This window comes from Tyto alba, unplaced genomic scaffold, assembly GCF_018691265.1.
Source record: "Tyto alba isolate M040663 unplaced genomic scaffold, T.alba_DEE_v4.0 Super-Scaffold_18, whole genome shotgun sequence".
Lineage (NCBI taxonomy): Eukaryota > Metazoa > Chordata > Aves > Strigiformes > Tytonidae > Tyto > Tyto alba.
Genome location: NW_024881280.1, coordinates 32,594,321 through 32,619,406, shown reverse-complemented (window position 1 = coordinate 32,619,406; position 25,086 = coordinate 32,594,321). Strand labels below are relative to the sequence as shown.

At 37.0% G+C, this 25,086-nt stretch overlaps 1 protein-coding gene across 7 annotated transcripts in view; it reads left to right on the top strand.

The window, feature by feature from the left end:
- DICER1 (dicer 1, ribonuclease III) overlaps positions 1-25,086 on the top strand; it is a 68,546-nt gene that overhangs the window by 27,323 nt on the left and 16,137 nt on the right. For 6 of the 7 annotated variants that reach the window (XM_042790799.1, XM_042790796.1, XM_042790800.1 and 3 more), the window contains 19 exons: positions 268-430; positions 874-1,004; positions 2,139-2,273; positions 3,112-3,272; positions 4,590-4,758; positions 6,876-7,348; positions 11,203-11,335; positions 12,358-12,600; positions 12,702-12,856; positions 14,239-14,371; positions 14,865-14,940; positions 16,042-16,181; positions 18,473-18,652; positions 19,506-19,719; positions 20,042-20,195; positions 22,411-22,593; positions 22,921-23,026; positions 23,127-23,302; positions 23,593-24,376. In XM_042790799.1, coding sequence (XP_042646733.1) covers positions 268-430; positions 874-1,004; positions 2,139-2,273; positions 3,112-3,272; positions 4,590-4,758; positions 6,876-7,348; positions 11,203-11,335; positions 12,358-12,600; positions 12,702-12,856; positions 14,239-14,371; positions 14,865-14,940; positions 16,042-16,181; positions 18,473-18,652; positions 19,506-19,719; positions 20,042-20,195; positions 22,411-22,593; positions 22,921-23,026; positions 23,127-23,302; positions 23,593-24,376 — 3,909 coding nt within the window. The remainder of the gene's footprint in view (positions 1-267; positions 431-873; positions 1,005-2,138; positions 2,274-3,111; positions 3,273-4,589; positions 4,759-6,875; positions 7,349-11,202; positions 11,336-12,357; positions 12,601-12,701; positions 12,857-14,238; positions 14,372-14,864; positions 14,941-16,041; positions 16,182-18,472; positions 18,653-19,505; positions 19,720-20,041; positions 20,196-22,410; positions 22,594-22,920; positions 23,027-23,126; positions 23,303-23,592; positions 24,377-25,086) is intronic. The other variant, XM_042790802.1, reaches the window with a different exon arrangement.

Genomic DNA, 25,086 nt, shown 5'->3' with positions numbered 1-25,086 from the left:
AAAAGAGTTAGAAAGCTACTTAAAATAGCAGCAAATTATGATTCTACAGGATATTAGATTTAGAAGATAGTTTATATATAGTGTATATTAATTTTAGTTTTAAAGACTATGACAGTACATTGTTATGAAAGAGGTGTATTCTGTGGCACTGGAAGGATCTCTAGAGACACTACTGACTTGTCTGTAGTTTATTTACCACTGTTATTTTTTTGTCATCTTTTTCACTGCGTTGCTGCAAGTAAGGAAATCACTGTTTTTTAAACCTAGGTTGAGCTGCTTGAAGCAGCTTTGGATCATAATACAATAGTCTGCTTAAACACTGGCTCAGGGAAGACTTTTATTGCAGTACTACTCACTAAAGAGCTGTCCTATCAGATCAGGGGAGATTTCAACAAAAATGGAAAAAGAACTGTGTTCTTGGTCAACTCAGGTAAGAGGCAAAGTATATTAAGTTCCTCAGTATGCTACTAATATTTTCGTGGAATATTCCTTAATAGAAGTTGTGCGAAAGCAAAGCTGGGAGAAACTTTTACATAGTCTTCAACAGCAAGGATGCTAAACTGATTAAAGAATGTGATACCTTTCATCTTTTGCTTGTATTCCATTTAATACAACCTGTTTATGACATGGTCTGTTTCTGAGTTTAAAATTAAGACATTGAATCTGAAGTGCAATTTAGTTACCAGTCTTGTTTCCTTGCGGTGGTTTTACATGGAGGCAGTTGCCGTGTACGCGTGGTTTAACATTAGTCTAAGCTAAAGATCATGTTATAGAACACAGTGCCAGGTAACCCGACACACATTTTGAAAATCAATGTATGAAAAGACCTTTACATGATCGAGATTTTTTTTTTTTTTGTGTTTTTTTCTTAAGCAAATCAAGTTGCTCAACAAGTGTCAGCTGTCAGGACACATTCAGATCTTAAAGTGGGAGAGTATTCAAGTTTAGAGGTAACTGAATCATGGACAAAAGAGAAGTGGAGTCAGGAATTCTCTAAGCATCAGGTAATGTATTAAGTATAAACTATAAATCTAAGCAGTCTACAATAAGTTAGGCTCGATCAGAAGTGATAATTTGTCTCAATTATACGTTAACTTTTTTCTAACAGAATTCTGTGTATTGATATTCTTTGTATATTGATTTTGAGGCAAAACATGCATAAGGCTTCTCATGTTGTTTTTAAAAAGCTGTCCTTTTATTCCTTCGTTTTCAGTCTCCCTGACTTGTTCATCATGATTATGATTGCAGAAGAAATTTTGAGTGTGCATGGTGTACTTTAAATGCCATTAAAAGATGTTTAAATATTAGGTAATAAAAAAAGATTATAAAATTGAATGTTCTTTGTGGATGAAGCACATTGTCTTTGGCATGCATTTTATTTCTGCCTTTTTGCATACACTGTGTCTGTACAGTTCTCTTTTTAGATGGCAAATCATTAGGGTCTGTGGTAACATTTTCCTTGGTTGTTCTTGGACCCTTTCTGTTACAATTTTTTCCATGCTGACCTAAGTATCTTGCAGTAATGCAAATATTTGTAATTTCTGGGGTTTTCTCTCCAGCATTTATTAGTGGCTGATGAAATACTGCCCGAGGAACTCTGACAAGTGAAAATGTTACAATGCTTAGTGGAGTTCAAAGTTAGCATAAAAATGGTGCACAATTTTATCAAGAAACTCAACTTTTTATCCGTGATAATGTACAAGAAGTGAGTTTTCCTTTAAAAATAATTGAGATATCATCCTGCTTTTCTGTTACATCTGCAGGCGGGTATGAGTTTATGAAGAATTATCTTTGTCAGAGACATGATAATGGGACACATGAGGGACACTAACTTGTTCTGGATTTAATGACATTTGTTCTTTGTAGTCAGGCTGGTGTGGCTATATGTTTGTATAATTTTTTTCTTTTTCTAGGCATGTGACTGGAGATATATATATAAAACCTTCAGACAGATTACTTTCTCAAGTAGGAAGTGTTTTATTCTCTTTTATCCGTACCTGATGTATGTAGATTAATAGGAGTCAATATTTGCTAATACTGTCTAGCAAGACTTGCGGAAGGATTTCCAATTTCACCTTGACCTAAGACAGTTTGCACTTTTCTTACATTGACACTTTTTGTTCTTTGTTCCAATCTAGGTTCTGGTTATGACATGTCATGTTGCTCTGACTGTTTTGCGAAATGAATATTTATCCCTGTCAAATATTAATCTTCTGGTGTTTGATGAGTGCCATCTTGCAATCCAGGATCACCCATACCGTGAAATTATGAAGGTGGGCCTCAGCTGTATGAATGCTCTAATACTTAGTTGAGGAGGAGGAGTCAGCTGGGAGGGCTGGAGAAGTGGGAACTGTTCAAGGCAGCTTTTGCTACCAACTTAAAATATCAGTGGAACCACATTTTAGCATGTTCTGGGACTGTGAAATTATTGCAGTGAATTAAGACTTCAGTGATACGATGAGGTAGAAAAATAATATATTTACTGTAATACACAGTAGAGATTAAAGAAAAATCTGGCATTAACAGAAAATCTATATTTATGGAATTAGGGGAATGTTGTAAATTCATTGATAAAATACTTGAGTTTGGGAATGGGATGTACCTAACCGGTTTTTATTCTTTTTAAAATACTGATTTTCAAAGATGCTTGTAGAGCTCTTTTGCGATATTCTTGGCTCCATGTGGTATTTGGCTTATACAGTATGAGAAACCTGTATAATAGATATCTTTTTCCAAATCTCTCTTCAAGCTTAACCAGAGCATGTGTTGCAATTCTTTAGGTGATACTTCAGTTTTTACATGGTGTGGAAGTATTATGATATGTGTGTTGTAAATGTGGCAAGGATATGCTGTGCAGTGCTAACTGTTAATTTCTTTAGATTTTTCCACATTGTAAATATTTACCTTTAAAGGTGATTGCTGTTAAATGTTACTCGGTTTCTAATTTAACTTCCAGTCAGTAGAACAGATAATATTAATTCAACACTTGGGACCTTTTCCAACACCTATTATTGAAATACTGGTTTCTAACTAAGCATCTAAGTTCGCAGTCTGCTAGGTTGATGGTAGGTTTGCAATAACTGAAGTATCTACTTCTGGTTTACTTCACAGATCTGTGAGGAATACCCATCGTGTCCACGAATCTTGGGATTAACAGCTTCCATTTTAAATGGGAAATGTGATCCTGCCGAGTTAGAGGAGAAGATCCAGAAACTGGAGAAAATTTTAAAGAGCAATGCTGAAACTGCAACTGATTTGGTGGTCTTAGACAGGTATGTTGTACAATTATGGCTATTAAATTGATGCCTGTGTTTTCATTTTGGATAGAGGAATAAACCAGTAGAAATATTTAATCGTTCACATTTTAGGAGTTTGTGTGTATGTGATGCCATTACTTATACTTGGGGTGGGAAGGGAATGTTAAATTGCCTTTTGAGTAACCAGTGTTGAAATACATCTTTCTTTAAAGTTAGGTCAAAGGCTGATCAGCCTTGATATTCGGAGGTTTTCTGTAGTTGTTAAAGAAAAACAAAAACAAAAAACCAACCACAAACTACTAAGAAACACCCCCCCCAAAATTAAACAAACAAAAAAACCCCACCCAAACAAAAAAAAAAACAAAAAAACCAACACAGCACCAACCTAAAAAGTTCATACTACACAACATGTTTCTGAACTTGTAAAATGCACTGTCATAGGCTTGGAGAGCCACTGGTTCATGTTCGGTGTATGCTATAATGTTGGTATTTAATTTAGGAGAATGTTGCAATGTCCACAGTACAAAAAGATGTTCTTAATGCCAGAAAAGTTGCCTTCCCCCCCCCCCCCTCAAATGAGTAGCTTGTGTTTGGAGGCTGATGAAAGACATGTGAGGAAGCAGTAAAAACAATACTGAAGTAGCAGAGCAAGTGGGTATTTTCCTCTGTGTTCTTACAGAATGTAGAATCCTGTGAATAGTGATTATTTGTAGATGAAAATAAATGCGAAATGATTCATATGTAGCATCTTTTCTTGAACCAGCTGTACTGTGTTGTATGGGCTGAGTTTCAGACAAAGTCAGATGGTTATTTCATGCTGTGGAACACGTGTTTTGTGGTGTGTTTAAATGCATTTTTCTAAATTTGTGTGAACCGATTGCTTTTAAGCATTTCTTGCTTATAGCTCCGCCATTCAAGAAGAGTAATTATTGGTGTAAGTGTGTATCCATTGACCTAAATTGGACCTATGCGGACTGTATTCAAAAAATTTGAAAACTTTGAAAAACTGGAAGTGAAGGTGGTGGTCAAATAATTTCAATTTGCTTTGTCTTAAATTTTCCAATATTTGAAATGAAGACGGTGATATTAACCTCCTTTTTAGAGAGTGCCTTAGCAAGAACAGTATTTTAGAATTAAGTATTTGGGGTGGTGGAGGCTTTTTTACTTTTTTTAACTGTGTAACTATTCTTCATTATTAATTCATGGTGGGGAAATAAATGTACTTGAATACATTTCATGTTGCTGCTGTTATTTGCTGTATAACTTCTAACAAGCTGAAATAGTTCTGACTTTCAGAAGCTGTGTTTAACTTGATCTTTGCTCTCAATTAAGATATACTTCTCAGCCATGTGAGATTGTTGTAGACTGTGGACCATATACTGACAAAAGTGGCTTGTATGGAAGATTGTTAAAGGAATTGGATGAAGCGCTTGCTTTTCTAAATGACTGCAACATATCTGTACATTCAAAAGAAAGAGATTCTACCTTAATTTCTAAGCAGGTAAGGACATTAAGCTATATGAAAAACCTAGGGAATAGGTTAATTTTCTGCTGTTTTTCTTTGCCATCTGTGTTCCATTGATGAAACTTTCTAAGCTAGCCAGCCTAGACTATCTGAGCAAAAAGACTTCTGATTTTTGTACTCAGTAACAGTGTAGCTCTTTTCATACACGAGTGGGGCTTGAATGCCAACCATTAATTAGAACTTCATCTAGTTTGAGATTCAAATTTGCTTAAGGCTTTAAAGTAATTCTGCACCCTGATGTTTTGGGTCCTTATTTCTCAAGTCAAGAATTAGACATCTTTGCGTTCTCCCATGACCTTTGAATAATTCAGTGCAGAAAAGGAAATAATGCCTCTCAGGAATTACTTGGAAAACATGTACCCAGGTGTATTAAAAGATGATAAACTAAGAATTCAGGCTGAAATTCCAGCCATAGATCTAGGATTTCTACAATTTATCTTAGAACAATATTGGACTAGTGCCGTACCTTGCTGGAATGGAGTTTGAACCTCAAGCTTGCCCCTAATTTCCTATGTGCTTGCCGCTATGGTGTCATGCGAGATGGCAGAGTAGAGTCCAGAAAGCGATGGTGTACTGATCAGGGACCTGTCACACATGGGGTCCAGGCAGTTTTTTTTTTTTCCCTCTTGGGCTTTGTGGTTTGGAATTGCCTCCTGAGGTACAAGCGTGTAGGTACGTAAGTCTTTGTTTAACAAGAGGTCAGCAGTGAGTCACATTTCTATAATAATCCACAAGGAAGTTGGAGAACATATTTCTTCAGCCTAAAGTATTCCAGTTTCCTTTAACATTCTTAGAAAGCCAGCACTCTGATGCTGTCCAGAAAAACATTATTTGGGCCGGAGGTAAGGATGATACATAAGGCAGCCTATCACAGCTGCATGAGAAAATGAAGTCCTGGTTATTTTGTGCTAAATTTAAAAGGTAATGGGCCTAAATATATAAGGAATGCTGGCAGCTGGGGACAATTCCCAGGATTTGCAGAGTCCAGAAGAGTGGATTAATTGCTATGCTTTTAATGCACATAACCCTCTGTGCTTGTTTTCTGATCTAGTAGCTCTCCAAGAAAATGGAGGTACCCATACTAAGAAAAAATAAATCAGTTTTCAGCCTGAGGTGCCTTTTGTCTTGGCACTGGAGAGCATTAAGCCTCTGTGTGCAGTTACAATGAATTTAAATAAATTTTGCCCTTAATTAAGTCTTACAGCTGACAGACTGAAGAGAGGATAGTGTAAAGAGGATGACCACCTGTTCTTTACTTCCTCACAGAAGGGAAGAGGGAAGAGAAATCAAAGCAGAAGCTGAAAACTGTATTCTTCTGACTGTTACAGTTCTATCATAGTTCTTCTGTTGTAATAGTACCTCCAAATCCGAAGTCTTTTTAATAGTATTATCAGTGTACCCCATTTCTGGATTCCTAGTTTATTGTTTGACCACTTGACTCTTTGGGAGGATACAGTTTGCCATCAGATACGATGTTGGTGGTACTCAAGTGCCTATGCTGTGCTCTGAGTAGGATGTAGTTCTCTTTTTCCTATTTCACCCACACATACAAACCCCTCATTTTTTTTCTTTGCGAAGCTAGACTTGCTGAGATTACCCCGAGTTGTACCACTGTACAACTTTCTGATTATAAACTTCTGAAACCGTGGCAAGTATCAGTAACAAATAAAGTAAAAATGCCCAGTAAAGTGTTTTATTTTATTAGTTCTGTGTTAAATATAAGGGATGATAATTTCTGCTTTGTTTATCTAGCTATCTCAAGAAGTATTCTTTTTAGCATAATTACTTTAGGGTAAATTTCAAATTACAATTCCACAAAATTGTAAAATACTCTTTTAACTTGTTTTTTTGAGAGTCAGAAATGTACAAAGTTCAGGGTGTAGTTGTAGTAACTTAAGGAGAAGGCGGAAGCTTGCTCCCTTAGAAAGGCCAAAGTTCCCAAGGTCATCTAACTAACAAAAGCAGACTTCTAAATATTTTTACAATAGAACAATTGTGATAATAATCCTTACAAAGATTGCTGTATGAGAAACAAGATCCCAATATTAAATGTATGTACTCTTTGAACTGATATTTGAATTCATGTGTTGTAGATATTGTCAGACTGTCGAGCTGTGTTGGTTGTTCTGGGACCCTGGTGTGCAGATAAGGTAGCTGGGATGATGGTGAGAGAGCTGCAGAAGTATATCAAACACGAACAAGAGGAGCTGCACAGGAAATTTTTATTGTTTACAGACACTTTCCTAAGGAAAATACATGCACTCTGTGAAGAGCACTTCTCGCCTGCCTCACTTGACCTGAAATTTGTAACCCCAAAAGTAATAAAGCTGCTTGAAATCTTGCGCAAATATAAACCATATGAACGGCAGCAGTTTGAAAGTGTTGAATGGTATAACAATAGGAATCAGGATAATTACGTATCTTGGAGTGATTCTGAAGATGATGATGAGGATGAAGAAATTGAGGAGAAAGAGAAGCCAGAGACTAATTTCCCATCTCCCTTTACTAATATATTGTGTGGAATTATTTTTGTGGAAAGAAGATACACAGCAGTTGTTCTAAATAGGTAAAGCTTTTTATTTAAAAAAAGAAAAAAGGCAGACTCAGCTGCCAGCACATGTTTGTTAACAGCGTGAATATGTAGGAGATTGTCTTGTATTTTCAGAACTCGATTTTAAAGCTGGTTTAGGAGGTCATACTGGATCTGCGTAAAGAATTAACACAAAAAAATGATTCAGGCTACGTGTATATGGGGTGGTTGGGAAGAGCACGTGTGTTTGAAAATTGTACTCAGGGGCTTGTTTTGGACCTGAGTTTGTAATTTGATTCCTTTAGAAGCCAAAATGTGAAATACTATGCTTAATCTGTAAAATAGCCATATACTGTTCTGTCCTAATCAGTCTTTAAATTTATATTTGCAATGGATGCTGGAGACTTCTCTAACTGACTGAGTGCAATACTTCTGGAAATGTTACCATTACCTTACTAAATAACATTATCGTATGATCCAAGTCTACAGAAAATCAAATTTGCCTTTGCACGAATATCTCTTAAGATTTACCAGTACAACTTTAGCAGTTGGTGTTCATAAAATGCCTATTCAGTCAAACACTAACCACTTTCTTACAGTCTCCACCAAGAAAAATATGAACCCTGGACTATTTGCCAAGATACACTGTGCAGTACTCGAGTTCCTTATCAGTTTTTATTGCTGAATGTGATCCACGTTAGTTACACATAACACTTAATTGTTGAATGCTATTTGCTGCGAATTGTGAACGACATCTGATTTATTCACCTATCCTGATTTTGGGTTTTGGTCAGGTTTTTTGATCATGTGACAAACATCCTATGCAATTTTACTGCGTTCTGGATACCTCTGAATCTGACTCTTCTGTTGTTACCTTTTTGCCTGAATCAACAGTTTGAATGCATAGTATATTCTTGGATCTGTAGACTTGCCTATGTGCTTTTTGTGAACTTCACCTTTTTTCTTTGCGTTTTTTGCATTTTTAAATACGTTTACATAAATGCGCAATATGAGGCAAACTAAACCATTCAGTGAAATGAACGTTTTCTGTCAGTAACTCCTGAAGAAATAACATTAACAGATTCTCATAAATTTTTGCTGAGCTGAAATGAGTATTGCGTTATCCTACAGGGAGTGAAGAGAATTGTGAAAATTTTCTTCTTCTGTTAAGTTCTGAATGTGTTTTATACTCTTTTTCCACTGTGCATTCTTGTAGACTGATTTAGGCACTATACTATATCCTAACTGCTGTTGAAGCTGACAGAATATGATCTGTAGATTAAACAGGTAACCAAATTCTGCCATCTTTAAGCTTTAGGCACCTTTGATATAGATTACTGGCAGCAAAAAGTAAAGCTGTATATAACTTTTTATCTAATTCTGAAAGCTAGCTAGCAGATTCTCAGAGTGCTCCTTTGCCTCATGTAGCACGCCTGGTCTCAGAATACCTGGATGATAAGCAGGCCTGAGCTGTTGGAATTCAGTCTGAAAACCTTCAGTGGAGAACCTCACTGTGGTCTGACTGCAGTTGGGTAGATTTAGTTCAAGGACTTCTGCTGATTGTAAATATACTCGTGCCATATATACAGGTGGAGAGACCATCTCCTTAATTAGGAAGTCGTGCGTGTTTGAATTGGCATATCAAAACCACTTGAGCTTCCAGTAACCCAGTATAGATTGTTATCCAGAACTGAGTTAAAGCAGAAGTATAATTTTTCTTAAAATATGTTTATAGTAGTATGTGGAGACTCAAATCCCATTTTATGAGGTCCGTGGTGACTAAGGAAGGCCAAAATTCATGGCATGTTGTACTTTCTGGGCGAGAGAGGTAGCAGTTTTCTCTGAAGCAGTAATCCCTTCCTTTAGAGATCTTTAGCAACCATTGTTGCACATGTTGAAATACTGCAAATTAGAAAAAACAAACTCCCTCAACTTATTCTTTTATTACTATTCCTACACAGAACTGAGGAAGTGACTGATTTACTGGGTTTTTTTGTTGTATTGAGTTCTGGTGCCTATAAGCTTTTCAGAAAAGAAGACACTTCCTAAAGCCCAGCTTCCTTCCACTTCCATTGCAGTGCTTCTCAGCTCCCCTAGAGAGGGGTCTGAGTGCAGAAGTTTTTGTATCAATTTGAAAAACAACACCTGTTACCTATCACTAATAATACTTTTTTAACCGCAAGGTTGAAGTCTTGAGTGTTTCTCAAGAACTTGTCCAAGATGTGCACAGTGAAGTGTTTATTCAGATGTTTTTAAGTGTCCATTTCTGTAATAAGTGAGATACAATAAGAATGTTTGAGATGCTTAGTAGGTACTCAAGACTGAAGCTATATGACTTGACAAAAATGCCATGTGGAAAAAGAAATACATATTTAAAAAAAATAGTATTTTTGTCCAGTTATTAACCCATACTTTCTTAGCATGTCTGTTCTGCAGAGCCTAGACTGCACACAGAGAAGTGAATCTGTGTAGCCTTGAACTAACAAATCATATGCATTTTAGTACAGGTACTTCTAATCTGTTCCCATAAGGATAGCAGGCTCTTTGCCACTTCTCGTTTGCCTATACTCCCTGTCCATTCCAGTTTTAACAGACAGCAAAGGAAGGAAGTCTGCAAGGTGTTTCATGTTCCCATAAGTCTTGTTTAAAGCAGAGACCAGGTAAAGGGGAGAGACTTCCGTAGTTTTCCAGGGGTAGAAAGGACAGGGAAAACTTTGCCATTTTCCATCTGGTTTGGCAGCAGGTCACTGGGCGGGTGGTGGGCAGGTAGCTGGGAGCTGGCACAGCACCCATCCTACACGTGAGGCAGAACTGCTGGAGGTGTCATTGGGTAAGGTTTGCAGTTCTGTTGAAGGTATACAGAGGCAAGCTGTCCGTTGTGTGTGAGAAGCACTCCCTGATGGACATGATGGATGTGCTACGAGCAAAGAGGTACTAAGGTGGCTATAGTGAGACATGCAAGGGATGTATTTTTTTGTGTATGATCCCTTGATTTTTATTTGCTCTGTTGCTCAGAAATCTGTTATGGTTGAGCAATCCTAGGTTCTATCCGTGCTGAGAATAGATCAACTAAGGATGCTACAACATGATTACTTCAATTAAACAATGTAACTGTGCTTTTAAATGCCTAGGTCTAGATTCAGTGTATTATTTATATAAGCAATCTTCTACCTTGTCTGTGAAAGCAAAACACTTCAGAAGCCAGCCTTTGCTGCTTCTGTCACCTAAAGAAGGACACAGGGGAATAAACTGAGAGCATGGGCACTCCTCACTTCCCTGTGCAGTGTTCCGTTTAAGGAATTGGATTAAATCCTCCAATTGTAGATACATTTGAGTTAATTTCAAAAGTAGTAAACATCTCACTGGATAGGCTGAGCATCGCTCTCTGAAAAAGCAGGTCAGCACTTTGTCATTAGTATACCTGGACAGAATATGTATTTTAATATCAAGGAGAATAACAATCTTATGTTTTAACATAAAAATTCACCTTATATTGAGGACACATACTTTGAAGGAGCAGTTAGAGGTCTTTCTGCTAAAATCAGTCGGAATTTACAGAAAATGAGATTAACTAAAGCGGTTGTGAGTAATGTGCCTTAACAACAGGGAGCCTATGAGTAATAAATTGGTTTAAAAATACCTGGCTTTACCGTCATAGTCCTGAAATGTGTGTGATGTGTGCTGTGGATGTATGCAGTCTGTCTTTCTAGCCTTACAGAGATTTTCACTAGAACTAGTGTTTTTTAGAGAAGACCGAGGCAAATTTATGTGTTAGCATGGCTTAATTGTCATGCTTCCATTTTTTTCTTTTAATATAGGTCTTGCAAACAAATGATTGTCTTCCATTTTCTGGGTTGTGTGACTTCTGAAAATGCATGTGGTATTTTTAGGTTGATAAAAGAAGCTGGCAAGCAAGATCCAGAACTGGCTTACATCAGTAGCAATTTTATAACTGGACATGGCATTGGCAAGAACCAGCCTCGTAACAAGCAGATGGAAGTAGAATTCAGAAAGCAGGAAGAGGTAACGTCAAGAAAAATAATTGAAACTAGCAAATACCTTCAGAACCTTTTCTTCTTTCTTGTGTATGTGTCTTGAAAAACAAAACAAGCCAACAGGCAGAGTCTGGGGCACAGTCATTGGAAGCTCAGGGAGTACCCTTGGTTTAACAAATATGCATACTTCTTGGAGATACAGAGGATCTTCATAAAAAACAAAACAAAAAACCCAGACATGTTTGGAGACATTGCGATGTCACATTACACAAACAGAAATGAAAACTTCATGCGAAATCATGTTTGTGTCTAGTCAGATCATCAACGGTCTAATTCTTCTGCTTTGGGTTAGTGGTAGTACAGTAATACTGTGAAGAAAGTCAGGGTTCCTGACAGTTTCAACAGTTCAGCTGGTTTTAATACTTTGCTAAAAGTGAATTTGGCAAATCGTTATATGATGTAAATATAAAACCCTATGATTTTGACCTCACCTAAAGCATATAAAGTATTTTGAAAGCAAATGCATTTATCTGTCACCCCTGGCTGGGTTGTCCTGACCTCCCCCTGCCTCCTTTCCCACTCCCCCCCACACACACCCCCAAAAACCTTTCCTTATGATTGTTTAGTAAACAGTATAAGTATTGTAAGTACCAGCTCTAGAATGTGCTCCACCCTCCAAGGATGTTTCAACCTCAGAAATTATTGGAAAAGTGGTGCTGTCCTGAATGCTGCATTTTTATTTTTTTTATTTTTTTTTTTTTTTAAATACAGCTGAAAAATTGTAAATAAATACGTGGGATCCTCTCCATTGCTAGTGGCTGTACTAGCTCCTTGGACTCATGTAATTCCACATACCAGATTTGGTTCCTAGAAATCTGCCTGTTCTAACAAATAGTCTTGCTGTGTCTCTGAAAAGATTTTTTTCGTAATAGTTTTATATCTACATATTTAGACAAGCTTTTGGAATGTCTGACCCACTCTCCTTGTTTTTATTGGCTTTTGGTGAATCTGATGATGGCGACAGACAATTTGCCTTCATTACTTTTTCAGGTTCTTCGAAAATTTCGAGCACATGAGACCAACCTACTTATTGCTACTAGTATTGTAGAAGAGGGTGTTGACATACCAAAATGCAACTTGGTGGTGCGTTTTGATTTGCCTACAGAATACCGTTCCTATGTACAGTCAAAAGGAAGAGCTAGAGCACCGATTTCCAATTACATTATGTTAGCAGATACAGACAAAATCAAAAGTTTTGAAGAAGATCTTAAGACCTACAAAGCAATTGAGAAGGTATGAGGTCAAAGAAATTTGCCTGGTTTTGTTAAATGTACCATAGTATTTTTTTAAGGGGAAAAAAATCTCTCATGCTGTTCTGTTCTTGAAACGTTAAGATCCTCAGAAACAAATGCTCAAAATCTCTTGATACCAATGAAACCGACACTGAACCCGTTGTTGATGATGATGATGTATTTCCACCCTATGTGTTGAGGCCAGATGAGAACAGTCCACGAGTTACTATTAACACAGCTATTGGACACATAAATAGGTAAGAGGCATAGTCACTTTTTACTTCCTATCGTTGACTAAAAAGTTTCTCAGTCTGTTGTGCAACATGGAGGCATAGGCTGGGGCGTTGTACACATTTCCTCTTAGGACTCTTGACAGAATCTTCTAAAGAAAGCAGTCACAGCAGTATGAATGCATAACGTGCTTTCTGTCTCTTTGTCCTACAGGGATTCTAGCTCTGATAATAAACGTAGCGATGTCAATTCCTGTTAAATTAAAAGCTGCCCTGAAAGCATTCAGTTTCAAAATGGGTAGTAAGATTTTTTTTATTTTTCTCTTGACGAGCTAGCTTTAAAAATAAACAACTAAAGTGGCTTGATAAATCTGTAGTAAAATCTTCCAGTTCTAATATTCACAGATATAATAGCAATATGTTGTCATGCTTAAAAACAAAGGCATAGTAAGCGAGCTGAACAGAAATACGAGGCCACAAGACAGGATGGTGAGCTTCCCAAGGGAGCTAGCCAAATAGCGTCTTTGTAAGGCCATGGCGATGAGAGGAGGGCTCAGTGACAGGAAAAATGTTATGAGACTTCAAAAAATTCAGAATCCGGGGAGCTACAGTCTGGACAGTTTTACCTTAGTCATATGGATTCTTGTTGACCAAGTCCTTGTGGAAGCAGTATGCAGTCATGTAAAAGCAGCAGAGTTTTACGGCGGACAGTTTTTGCAAACCGTCCTTGTTGTCTCCTGTGCAATGAAGTGACTTGAGAGGAGAAAAGCAGTGAACATTACTTACTTTGGTAAAGCTTTTGGTGCAATTGCCATAGTACCTTAGGAGTCAAATTCTTCAGTTGCAGACCATTTTGGTGGACTGATTGGTAAATAAAACCTGGCAAAGCAGTCAGATTGGAAAGGTGTAGCGGTCGATGGTTCAGAGTCTAGCTGGCAGTTGATGATATGTGGCATTGCTCATGGGCCATTAGGAGGTCCAGTACATTTTAATATCAGCACATTTGTATTTGACACCACACTGGGAGAGGGGGAAATGAGTGCAGTAGAGGAAAGGCTACCATTCGGGGGGGGGGGGGAAGCATACCAGATAGGAGGAAGAGGACAACAGTGAACTCATGAGATGAAACACAAACAAAATGCAAACTCAGGCACCTGTAGTGGGATAGTCTTGTGCATCATTACATCCTTGGAACCACCCCACTGGAGACCAGCTTTGTAGTAAAGGACTTGGGGGTCTTCTGCTCGGTAGTTAGTTGAATGCAAGTCAGCAGTGTAGCCTTGCAGTGCTCAGAAGGGCCTGAAATAATTTCCTGTAGTGTTTACACCAGTAAGGCAAGATTCCACTGCAATGTGTTTAGGTTTCAATTTGCAGGTTTTGATGATTTGTAAAATGTTTTGTCAACTTAGGTACTGCGCTAGATTACCAAGTGATCCATTTACACACCTAGCTCCCAAGTGTAAAACCCGAGAACTACCTGATCATACGTTTTACTCTACTCTCTACCTGCCAATCAACTCACCTCTTCGAGCTTCAATCGTTGTAGGTATTTGGGGAAGGAAAAGCATGGAAATAAGTGAATAAGTTGGTATAGATGTATCTGTGCTGTTTCAAGAATTAGTTTCATTGTTGTTAATGAAAATCACTTTTTCCTTTCTTGTACTGTGCTCTGTAACTGTCTTTAGCTCACTGCTTGGGTCTGTTATAATCTGTTTTCCAGCAGTTACTGCTTCTTCCAAAGGCAAAAATATTTATATATTCTTCCCAGTGCCTTGTTTTTTCACACATTTGTGTATCAGTTGCAGGAAAACATCCTTTATTAGTTTTGATCAATAGTATGTTGAGTTCTTGTAATTTTGGCTTCTGTGGGAAAACGACGTAAGCCTGAATATGCTCACAAAACTGTCATTGATGTTTTGTTTTGTTTTGTTTTTTAATTTTTACTTACTTAATATGTTTGTATTAAGCTAATTAAACATTTACGAGTAATATGCTAATCAACCAAAGTTTTTAAGAAATACTTAAATGTTTATAGGGTCCTCCAATGAGTTGTGCAAGACTGGCTGAGAGAGTTGTAGCTCTTATTTGCTGTGAAAAACTGCACAAAATTGGTAAGAACTGGAAAAGCAACACCTCTTTGGTAAAGAGTATTTTATAATTGGAAAATTGAACATGGTACAGATGTTATGCATGCATTTCTGCTAGAGTCATCTACTATAGCTTCCTTTCTCTTGCCTTGTTTTATGATGCGATCATATACTGACTAATTTAGCTTACATCTTGTAAGCTAAAGTTACATTTTCTAGGGGAATCTTGTTATTGGACACATTTTGTCTTAAACAGCAAATGCAGCATTGATACAAGACATGCAGATTTTGACATTGAATATACTTAATAAAGGGGAAAAAAGTCCTGTCCTCTAGATGTTAATTACAGGTCAGGGACTACATCCTGCAACCGAAAAATAATTTGTTTTTTAAAGTAAATTGTAACAAAATATAACATACATAGCCCTAAATTAGTTGTATTCTCTACCATGTCATTAGTCATGTTCCCAAAATAGGACGTTGCAGGATTATTTCAGCTGTCTTGTCTGTAGTGAGCGTAATGGAGCACAATCTTTACTGTGGATTGTTTTCAAGAGAATTCCATGTTCTGGGTGCTTTGATGAAGTACAGAAGTATTTATGTATAGGAAAAAAAAATTAGTAGGTCTGGGGTTTGTATTTTTTTTCTGAGTTAAACCTTTTGATCACTGAATTCGTACAAATAAATGTATCCAAGAATAACACCATGATGGCTCAACTCAGTGTTGAGAGTGCACATTCAACGGTAGTAATGCCCTTTTTAGAAGGATGCAGAAATGTAACTCTTTCTTGGCATAACTCCATGTGAGTGATTTTTTTTTTTTAAATGAGTATTTCAGTCACTGGTTGTTTTTTATGGGCAAAAATAGTTTATTTTTCTTCATAGTACTAATTTTTTAATTAAAATTTCAGGGGGTTTTACTGTAAATACGTATTTTTGCTAAAAATTCAACCTGCATCACTCTTTCCCCAAAGTTACACTTACGGAGCCTTGCAGTGCTAAGTGTATTTTAAAGACCTAGGTGAGGTGTTTTCATTAACAGTTAAATCTACTGCATAGTATTTGAAGGAACCGAAGTTTGATTGTTCATAATGCTATTTCTTTGTACTCTTTAATAATGTTCAGGTGAACTGGATGATCATTTGATGCCAGTTGGTAAAGAAACGGTTAAATATGAGGAGGAGCTTGATTTGCATGATGAAGAAGAAACCAGTGTTCCAGGAAGGCCAGGCTCTACAAAACGAAGACAGTGCTACCCTAAAGCTGTTAGTATCACTCAGTGCTGTCCACAATCGTAGCTGATAAGAATCTTTTACAACCAGTCTTGCATTTGCAGCGGAAAAATTTTGCAGTTTTGCCTGTATGGAAACTTGAACTATTACCTGAATGAGCTTATGAGACCACATGCTTTGGAAGCATGCCTGTAGTTCAAAGAATATACACTTTCTGTAAAGCTTATTTGCCTCGTATAGAAATAACTGGGAGCAAAAATTGTCCTGCTTTCTAGACAAAGATTCGACGATTGAAGGAGGGAGGTGCCCACGGGGTCAAAGTTATATGCCAGGGACAGAATTCTTTTTTTTTTTTTTTTTTTTTTTTTTATTAGATGCTTGGTTTAGTTTAGTGACGTTAATGGTTGAACACAGAATTTCGTAATTTTTTTGGTTTAAATCTTAGAATATCAAGTAAATAAATAGACTTTTAATATTTTCTAATTTTAAAGTAGTTCCAAATATTAATACCCTAAGGGGGTCACATAAGATACTTACTAGAGCTCTGCATTATTAAGTAACTTATTCATAGATCCATTACAACAGATTTCAGCCACACCAGTTTGTAGATTTGGACTTCTTTGTATTTATGGGGGAATGTCAAATACTTTAATAGAAGATAAAGAAGCTTTGTCAGAGTATTTTGCAGCTACTCTAGAACCTGCCTTCCTTCTGTGGTTGGTACAGGTTCTGTCTAAGGTCCTTTGAACCGGGCAGGTAACTCACTCAGAGTAGGTTGCACAGTAGCTTCTATAATCTCTGCATTTCATGGAGAAACCAGTAGCCTTTAGTCACACGGGGGAATGTCAGCATACACATTCACTGTCGTACACCACAGTGCTGCGTTGTGCATTCGTGTGCAGCCTCGGTTATGGTGATAGCCCTTAAGTAATTCCATTCTTGGCATCCTCCACGTGCCCCTGTTTTATTAGCAGTTGAAATAATCGGTTAGTAGGAAAGCTTAGGGTACCATGGCATCACAGAGCATATTACAGAGGGAATGACAGATGGGAAAACCTTTTTCTTGCAAGATTTTAGAAACAGTTTGAATCTTTGCACAGTGTTTCTTGGTGCTTCTTGTTAAAAGCACCTTTCTCAGTCCTCTTACCTCACTAGTGGTTATTGGAATAGGGCTGACTCATAAAATGTATGACTGTGGTATCTCTCGTTCAGAGGAGTTGATTTGTCAAGTGATGCATCATTCTTTCTCAGTTATTTTTTTAATACAAAATCCAAGAATACTTTCCCTTGCTTTTGTACCAGCTTTTCACATCTGGAAAAGCAGCTTTGGCAAATGTTGAAGGTCTCTTGGGCTTAATACAGTTATTAAACTTAGAAGTAATTTTCCATTAAGCCAGGGGCATAGTTTGTGAACTTTAAAATCCGGGACTACATGTATTGCAATTTAGTTTTAGATAAATGAGAATAATTTCTGAGACCTACAAAACAATGAACTCCCACCAAACATAAAGCTTGGCTTGTTAAGGTCTATGACAGATACAAGTAGCAGAGTTAAAAGTGCATGTGGCTGTTGTGAGGGTTCACATCTGCAAGCTAGAAGTGTTACTAGAAAACTTCTGCAGTGTGGTGCCTTGGCAAAGGGGCAGTGTATTGAATTTTGGTTTTGTGTTTGTCCCAAACGTATTAAAAAAAAAAAAAAAAAAAAAAAAAAAACCAAAAAAAAACCCTCATTTTCATACTTTTAAACAGTTCTGTTGAGGAAAAGAATCTGTGTTAATGAAGCTGTAAGTTCAGCCGAGCTTATGTGAAAATTATAGTAGGATGTAGACTTTTTTTTTTCCCCTGTGCATGTACTTCTCCTTCTTCTACTGTTCGTGTCCAAAGACCTTGGCCATAAAGTGTGCTCCAGAGTTACTGGCTAAATACGGAAATTGGCATCAAAACTTCAGTTGTATTTATGGTGAAGTGTGCTGTCCATGTTCTACAGTTTGACTTGCATTTGTAACAATTACGGATACAGAGGAAGTTTAGGGACGTAATGGAAGTTGCTTCTTGGCAAACAGGAAGATCTGGGAGCATCATAGTCCCTTAATGCAACTGTTCAGACAGATCTCATGGCTGCCAGGCCAGACTGCTGATGAAACATTTTTGTTTAAGAAAGAAAAAGTTACTTAAATCCAGATTAATTTTTTTTTAATTATTATTATAATTCCTCATTTTTAGTCATACCTTGTCAATTAAACATGTGAAGCCTTGTTGAAAGAATAGTTTTCAGGTAAATTTTGCTGATTTTTATAATGTTTTTTTCTTTCTCTGATTTTCAGATTCCAGAATGTTTGAGGGATAGTTATCCCAAACCTGATCAGCCCTGTTACCTGTATGTAATAGGAATGGTGTTAACGACTCCTCTACCTGATGAGCTCAACTTCAGGAGACGAAAGCTATATCCTCCTGAGGATACAACAAGATGTTTTGGCATATTGACAGCCAAACCTATACCTCAGGTAATGAATCGAGCTCCCTTCCTTATTCTCCATGCCCTACAACCTGTCATTTTCCACTTACTTCCCACCCCCAGACAGAAGAGTTGAAAATTACTATAAATGCTGCTTGTGTCAAGTAGTCTCCAGAAAATAAGCAATAATATATCCATCCATCCATCCATCCAGTCACCACTTCATTTTCTGTCTTCAATGACGGAACAATCTGTTCTATTTTTGCCAAACTTTTAGTTTACGTTTTTATTTTTTATTATTTTGCAGCGGCAAATTCAAAATGTTCCTCCTTTTTTGTATGAGGTATGATAGGCGTGACGTATCAGCTACAGAGATGGTCTGCAGCACTACCTTCTCTATATGAAAGCTATGGTAACAAGTCATCTCAGTACTCCTGGTCTGCAACAAAAGAAAAACTAGGCCAAGTTAATTGAAATTGGCACCTTTTGCTTTGGAAAATTTTTTTAATAAAGGCATTTTCTGTTGATGAGATTGAGCTGAGGAAGATTTTTTTCAAATTTTATTTTCTGTTGTTCACAGAAGAAAACATTTCAGGAATATTGTTGTTCTTTTTTATTTCTTCCTCCATAACGGAAAAGACTTCCATTTTTACTTGATCTTATATAAAGAGAAGAGCTGTAAAACACAAGGAGAACTATTAAAACAAAACAAAACAAAAAAATCAGTCATTCTTTAAGCCTTGAAAATCTCTTAAAGGTAAAAATTCTGATCCAGTTTGATCCAGTTTGCTGTGGGGTCAGGCAAGTGCTACCTCAGCATCAGAGCTAAACAACCAGTCCTCTGTAGAGAAATCCTACTCTGGATTTTCTCTCTTGATTTCTTTTGTTTTTTCCTTATTTAGATTCCTCACTTTCCTGTGTATACTCGCTCTGGAGAGGTTACAATATCTATTGAGCTTAAGAAATCTGGTTTTACTCTGTCTCTGCAAATGCTTGAGCTGATAACGCGACTCCACCAGTACATTTTTTCACATATACTTCGTCTTGAGAAACCTGCACTAGAGTTCAAACCCACAGAAGCTGATTCAGCCTATTGTGTTCTACCTCTTAATGTTGGTAAGAACGGCGCTTTTGTTTTTGAAATACTCACTTTATATTCCTTTAGCAGCATGTTTTTTAATTATTATGTTAAATTTCAGGTGTTAGCTGTAGAAATAATACTATATGGGGTAGTATGAATGTTTGTCAGTTATATTTTTATTACTTCCTTACAATTCCAAATTAGTTCAAACTCGATGATGTGAGTTGATTTATAGTAGGTTTCAGCTGATTCCTTAAGGGTCCTTTGAAATTTTTTTGAAATAATCAACTTTTCAGAAAAATTCAGCCTGGAAAGCTCTCCCCCTGAATAACTGATACATGCATTTGCCTTTTTAAGTTGATGACTCCAGCACTTTGGACATTGACTTTAAGTTTATGGAAGACATTGAGAAATCTGAGGCACGTACAGGCATTCCCAGTACACAATATACAAGAGAAATGCCTTTTATTTTCAAGTTAGAGGATTACCAGGATGCAGTTATCATTCCACGGTGAGTACTGTATATATACTTTAGGTACGTGCCTATTGTATTTATACAAACACTTTAAATAGGCAGATGTTAGCATCTGCAACAGCATTTCTTGTGAGAAGTGTATGCTGTTAATCTAAAGGTATCTGGTGGTGTCTCAAACAATCCAAATACATTTTTTAGTCGACAGTTAATCTTATATAGTAGGATTTAAGTGTTTAGGCCTCTCAAGACTTACTACCTTTTTATTAGGAATAGCACAGTTCACCACAAAACTTACATAGTATTCTGATAAAACATTGCGGCTTCATAAAGAACTGCCTCGTGGAAACCAATTTTAATTTGGAAGATGGAGTGGGAATCCTGTTCTCTGGCTACTGCTTATTCACACCAAAGGCCTGTTAAAGGAAGGTATGCTGTTGGGAGATGGAAAAGTTAACAAGTGAAAAGACCAGTTAAAAGAATCTTTCTACTGAGTGGTATTTAGAGGAGAAATGTATATCATTTTATGTACTGGATATGCAGAGTTTCTCTGGAATTGGTAGATTTTGTGGAGACTTAATTATTCTGTATGTCCTGTTTGGCATGGTGTGAAAAAGAAAATAGACTGGCTGGCTTGTACCTAGTATATTGTAAATAATGGTAGTTGCAGAATATATACGGAAGATAAATATTAGTACTTTGTTTCGGTCTCCTCTGTGTAAGACTTTTTTTTTTCTTTAAATGTCTTCCTACTAGTGCTGATGAATACTATGGTAAAAATGCTAGTGTAAAAAACGTGGTGATGGCCCATCACTGTGTATAAGCATTATTTCATGTGGTCACAGTTAACAGTGTAGACGTAGCTCGTAGATGGTGTGAATTAGCACAGTTGCTGGACTTCAGTGGAGCTATGGGATTTCACTTGTCTGAAGATCTGGCCACAGTACCTAAAACAGCACTATTTTCTTCCCCTTCTCCCCCTTTTTTTTTTTGTTTTTACCTCCTTTTGATTGGGGGTGGAGCTGGGGTAGGTGGCTGAGTACATCTCATCTCTGATGGATTGTCAGTTGCCATCTGAAAATGTTCAGTCATGGGAGAAGCCGGAAAATTTTTGCCCTTGTTTCATACACTAGGAAATCACATAATTTCAATAACTTCTGTATTGAGTCAACAGAAAAATGATAGAAAACTGTACTTGGACTTCTCTACCCTAGTCGGTTGTAAGCTCCTCAGAGGAGGCATAATACAAAGAGTGTGTATTGGTACAGTTCTGATTTAATTCTTCAGAATAGGCATGACTGTGAATAAGATAAGAAAAAGGATTTCCTGAAAGCTCCTTTAACCAGCATGTTCTTCAGTGAAGATGTTCAGACAGCCTGGGAATACGGTTTTCTTGATTTTTCTCTTTGAAGAAAGCTGAAAAGACTTATTAATAGTGTGTTAATTTTATTTAGAGATGTCTATTTGTATATTTGAATAGAAGCTTGAAATGATAGATGCAGCAGATCAAACAATGAAATAAGATAATATGCAAATCTAGATACTGAATGTTGATTTCTTTTTTTTTTTTTTTTACTATTTTCCTGTGCATGTTTATCACCATAGTATCCGATGAGCATCAGTAGCCACAATAAAGGTGTTGCAGCGTTCTGGCTTTAGTTTTCTAACATTCTGCCTGTATTACAAGAACTGTATTGTCCTTGGAGGCTTGTGAATTTACCTTACTACGTATCTGGGGTTTTAGATTTTAACTTTATTTAGAAGAGGGCTTGGTTAAAATGCCAGTTCAGACGTGAGGTAGTACAATCTTTGAATGCACTAGAACACCATTTCTACTGACTGTAGCACGTAGGAGACAAGACATTAAAAAAATCAAATTATCAAGTTTAATTCTTAGGTGTTTGGAATTAAGAAACTATCATTTGCAGCATTACTCTGGGAGATTGTTGTCCAGAGCTTGATTTTGTATTAGATATTGAAGACATAAATTCTGCATTTAATTTAAAAGTTTCTGTAAGAGGGAATTACACAGATTATAGATTGACTTTATTCTTCATTATCTGATAACACAGAATTCATTTAATATTTGAGTTAGCTAAGCAAATGGTTTCTACAACAAAAACAACCACCAGTGAAAAAGGTCAAATGAGCTATTTAACAGTTTATCACCTGATGCCATTAGAACATGAAGAACTTAGCATTAAGCTTTACTCGAATGCTATAACATATGCTAAAATTTTTATTATTTTTTTAGGTATCGAAATTTTGATCAGCCTCATCGATTCTATGTAGCTGATGTATACACTGATCTTACTCCACTCAGTAAATTCCCTTCCCCTGAATATGAAACTTTTGCTGAATATTATAAAACAAAGTATAATCTTGACCTTACCAATCTCAACCAGCCACTGCTGGATGTGGACCACACATCTTCAAGGTAACAACAGTCATATTTGTGTCTGATGTTTGTTGCTTGACAATAAAATACTGTGCTCTTTTTTTTTTAATTAAATTGTGGGATAAAGATGAGGTCTTGTGTTTTCCAAAATAATTACTGATTTTTTTTTTTTCTTGAGGGGTACCTAACTTGTGTTGCAACAACTGTAACCTGAGTCTGTTTCTTTCCAGAGGTAACTGGGCTGTCACTTCACAATGCATTAGGGTTGAATACTAAGAATAAGTCATCGCTTTAGAAAGTTTAGGCTAGTAAGTTCTATTCATTAATTCTGTACTTATATGAAAGTATTTTTCACATGGTTTTTAGACTTAATCTTTTGACTCCTCGCCATTTGAATCAGAAGGGGAAAGCACTTCCACTAAGCAGTGCTGAGAAGAGGAAAGCAAAGTGGGAAAGTTTGCAGAATAAGCAGGTAAAATTGAAGTATCTAATTCCACTTGCCTCTCTCTGACGAGTGTTCTGACGACTACCATTACAGGTAAATTTCTTTTCTTCCTCCCTTGTCTCCCCAGATACTGGTCCCGGAGCTCTGTGCTATACATCCTATTCCAGCATCATTGTGGAGGAAAGCAGTTTGCCTCCCCAGCATACTTTATCGCCTGCACTGCCTTTTGACAGCCGAGGAACTAAGAGCTCAGACAGCCACTGATGCTGGTGTGGGGGTTAAATCACTTCCTGCAGATTTCAGGCATGTATTTTTTCAGTATTTACTTTTCAGTACGGTATCTGACTTGATTGGAGAACAAAGTGGAAACTTAACCATTACTGCATTAATTTAAAACTGATACCCTTTAACTCATCAGTTTTCAGTGAAACGTAGTTTAAAAAGACGTAATTGTGAATGGTGAAGTTAGATGCCGCAGTTCCCGTTCTTTTCAGAAGAACGTGGCTATTTTTTAAACATGTATGTGCATGTAGAGTCATCTTATCTTGTGATAATATTCTTTGTTAACAAAGTCAGCGCATGTATCTTTACAGATACCCTAACTTGGACTTCGGATGGAAAAAGTCTATTGACAGCAAATCCTTCATCTCTGTTCCGAACTCCTCTTTAGTAGAGAATGAAAATTACTGTAAGCACAGCACAATTGTAGTCCCTGAAAATGCTGCACATCAAGGTGCTAATAGAACCTCTTCTGCAGAAAACCATGACCAAATGTCTGTGAGTTACAGAACATTGCTCAATGAGTCACCCAGTAAACTCCAAATTGATGTCTCGGCAGAACTTGCAGCAATTAATGGTGTTTCTTATAATAAAAATCTTGCCAATGGCAATTGTGATTTAGTTAACAGAGACTTTTGCCAAGGAAATCAGCTGAATTACTGCAGGCAGGAATTACCTGTACAACCAACTACCTCATATCCCATTCAGAATTTATACAACAGTGAGAACCAGCCCAAGCCCAGCAATGAATGTACTCTACTGAGTAATAAATACCTTGATGGAAATGCTAACAGATCTACCTCAGATGGATGCCCCAAAATGGCAGTGACCACCAGTACTTCAAAAGCTATTAATCTTTCAAAAGACAGAGCAGATCCTGAAAAGAACCCTTCCAGTGGGTACTCCTCAAAAACTCTTGGTCCTAATCCCGGTCTCATTCTTCAAGCTTTGACTCTTTCAAATGCTAGTGATGGATTTAATCTGGAGCGGCTAGAAATGCTCGGTGATTCATTTTTAAAGCATGCCATCACTACATACTTGTTTTGCACTTACCCTGATGCTCATGAGGGACGGCTGTCGTATATGAGAAGCAAAAAAGTAAGTAGTCACAATCCGGTGATGTTATGTAAAAGGCATACTGCAACGAGCCATATATATAAATTTTTTTCCGGAAGATTGTATGGCAACAGGCTGATTTAATTCCACAGCTTTATTGATTATACATTGGGTAGCATGTTTATTGGGAATAAAAATACAGGACTAGTGTTGCCATAACTGTGATTGACGGAACCTGTTTTCTGTAGTTCATGTTGAAATCTAAACCAGCTGAATACCAGACTGAGGAAGGACAGGACTGAGTGGAACTGAAAATTCTGGGGTAGTGACAACGTTTGGACTGAACACTAGAGCTGTATTGAGTAGAAACTCTTTAACAGGAGGGCTTGAATGAGGGATTGAATTAGCAGCACAGAGCCATAGGTTGTAGCTTTATTTGACCTTTACTTTTTCTTCTCAATAAGTTCCTTTCCTTGAAAACTTTTAGCATGACCTTACAGGAACACTAAAAATGAAGCAACAAAAAAATCTTACAGAACCGTTGCATCAAAACAACTTGTAAGCAGTAGGGAGCAGAGTCTTCATTTCTACTGCTGCTGTTTTTAAATTCTGGAATAATCAATTGTGAACGTTTGTTTCGTCTGTTTTGGGGTTTTTTTTCCAACATAATGTGAAAACTTGAATTCAGTGCTAAGGATTTGATTGTCCACCTGTAATAAAGTGCAGCACTCTGAGAATTAAATGATTGAGTA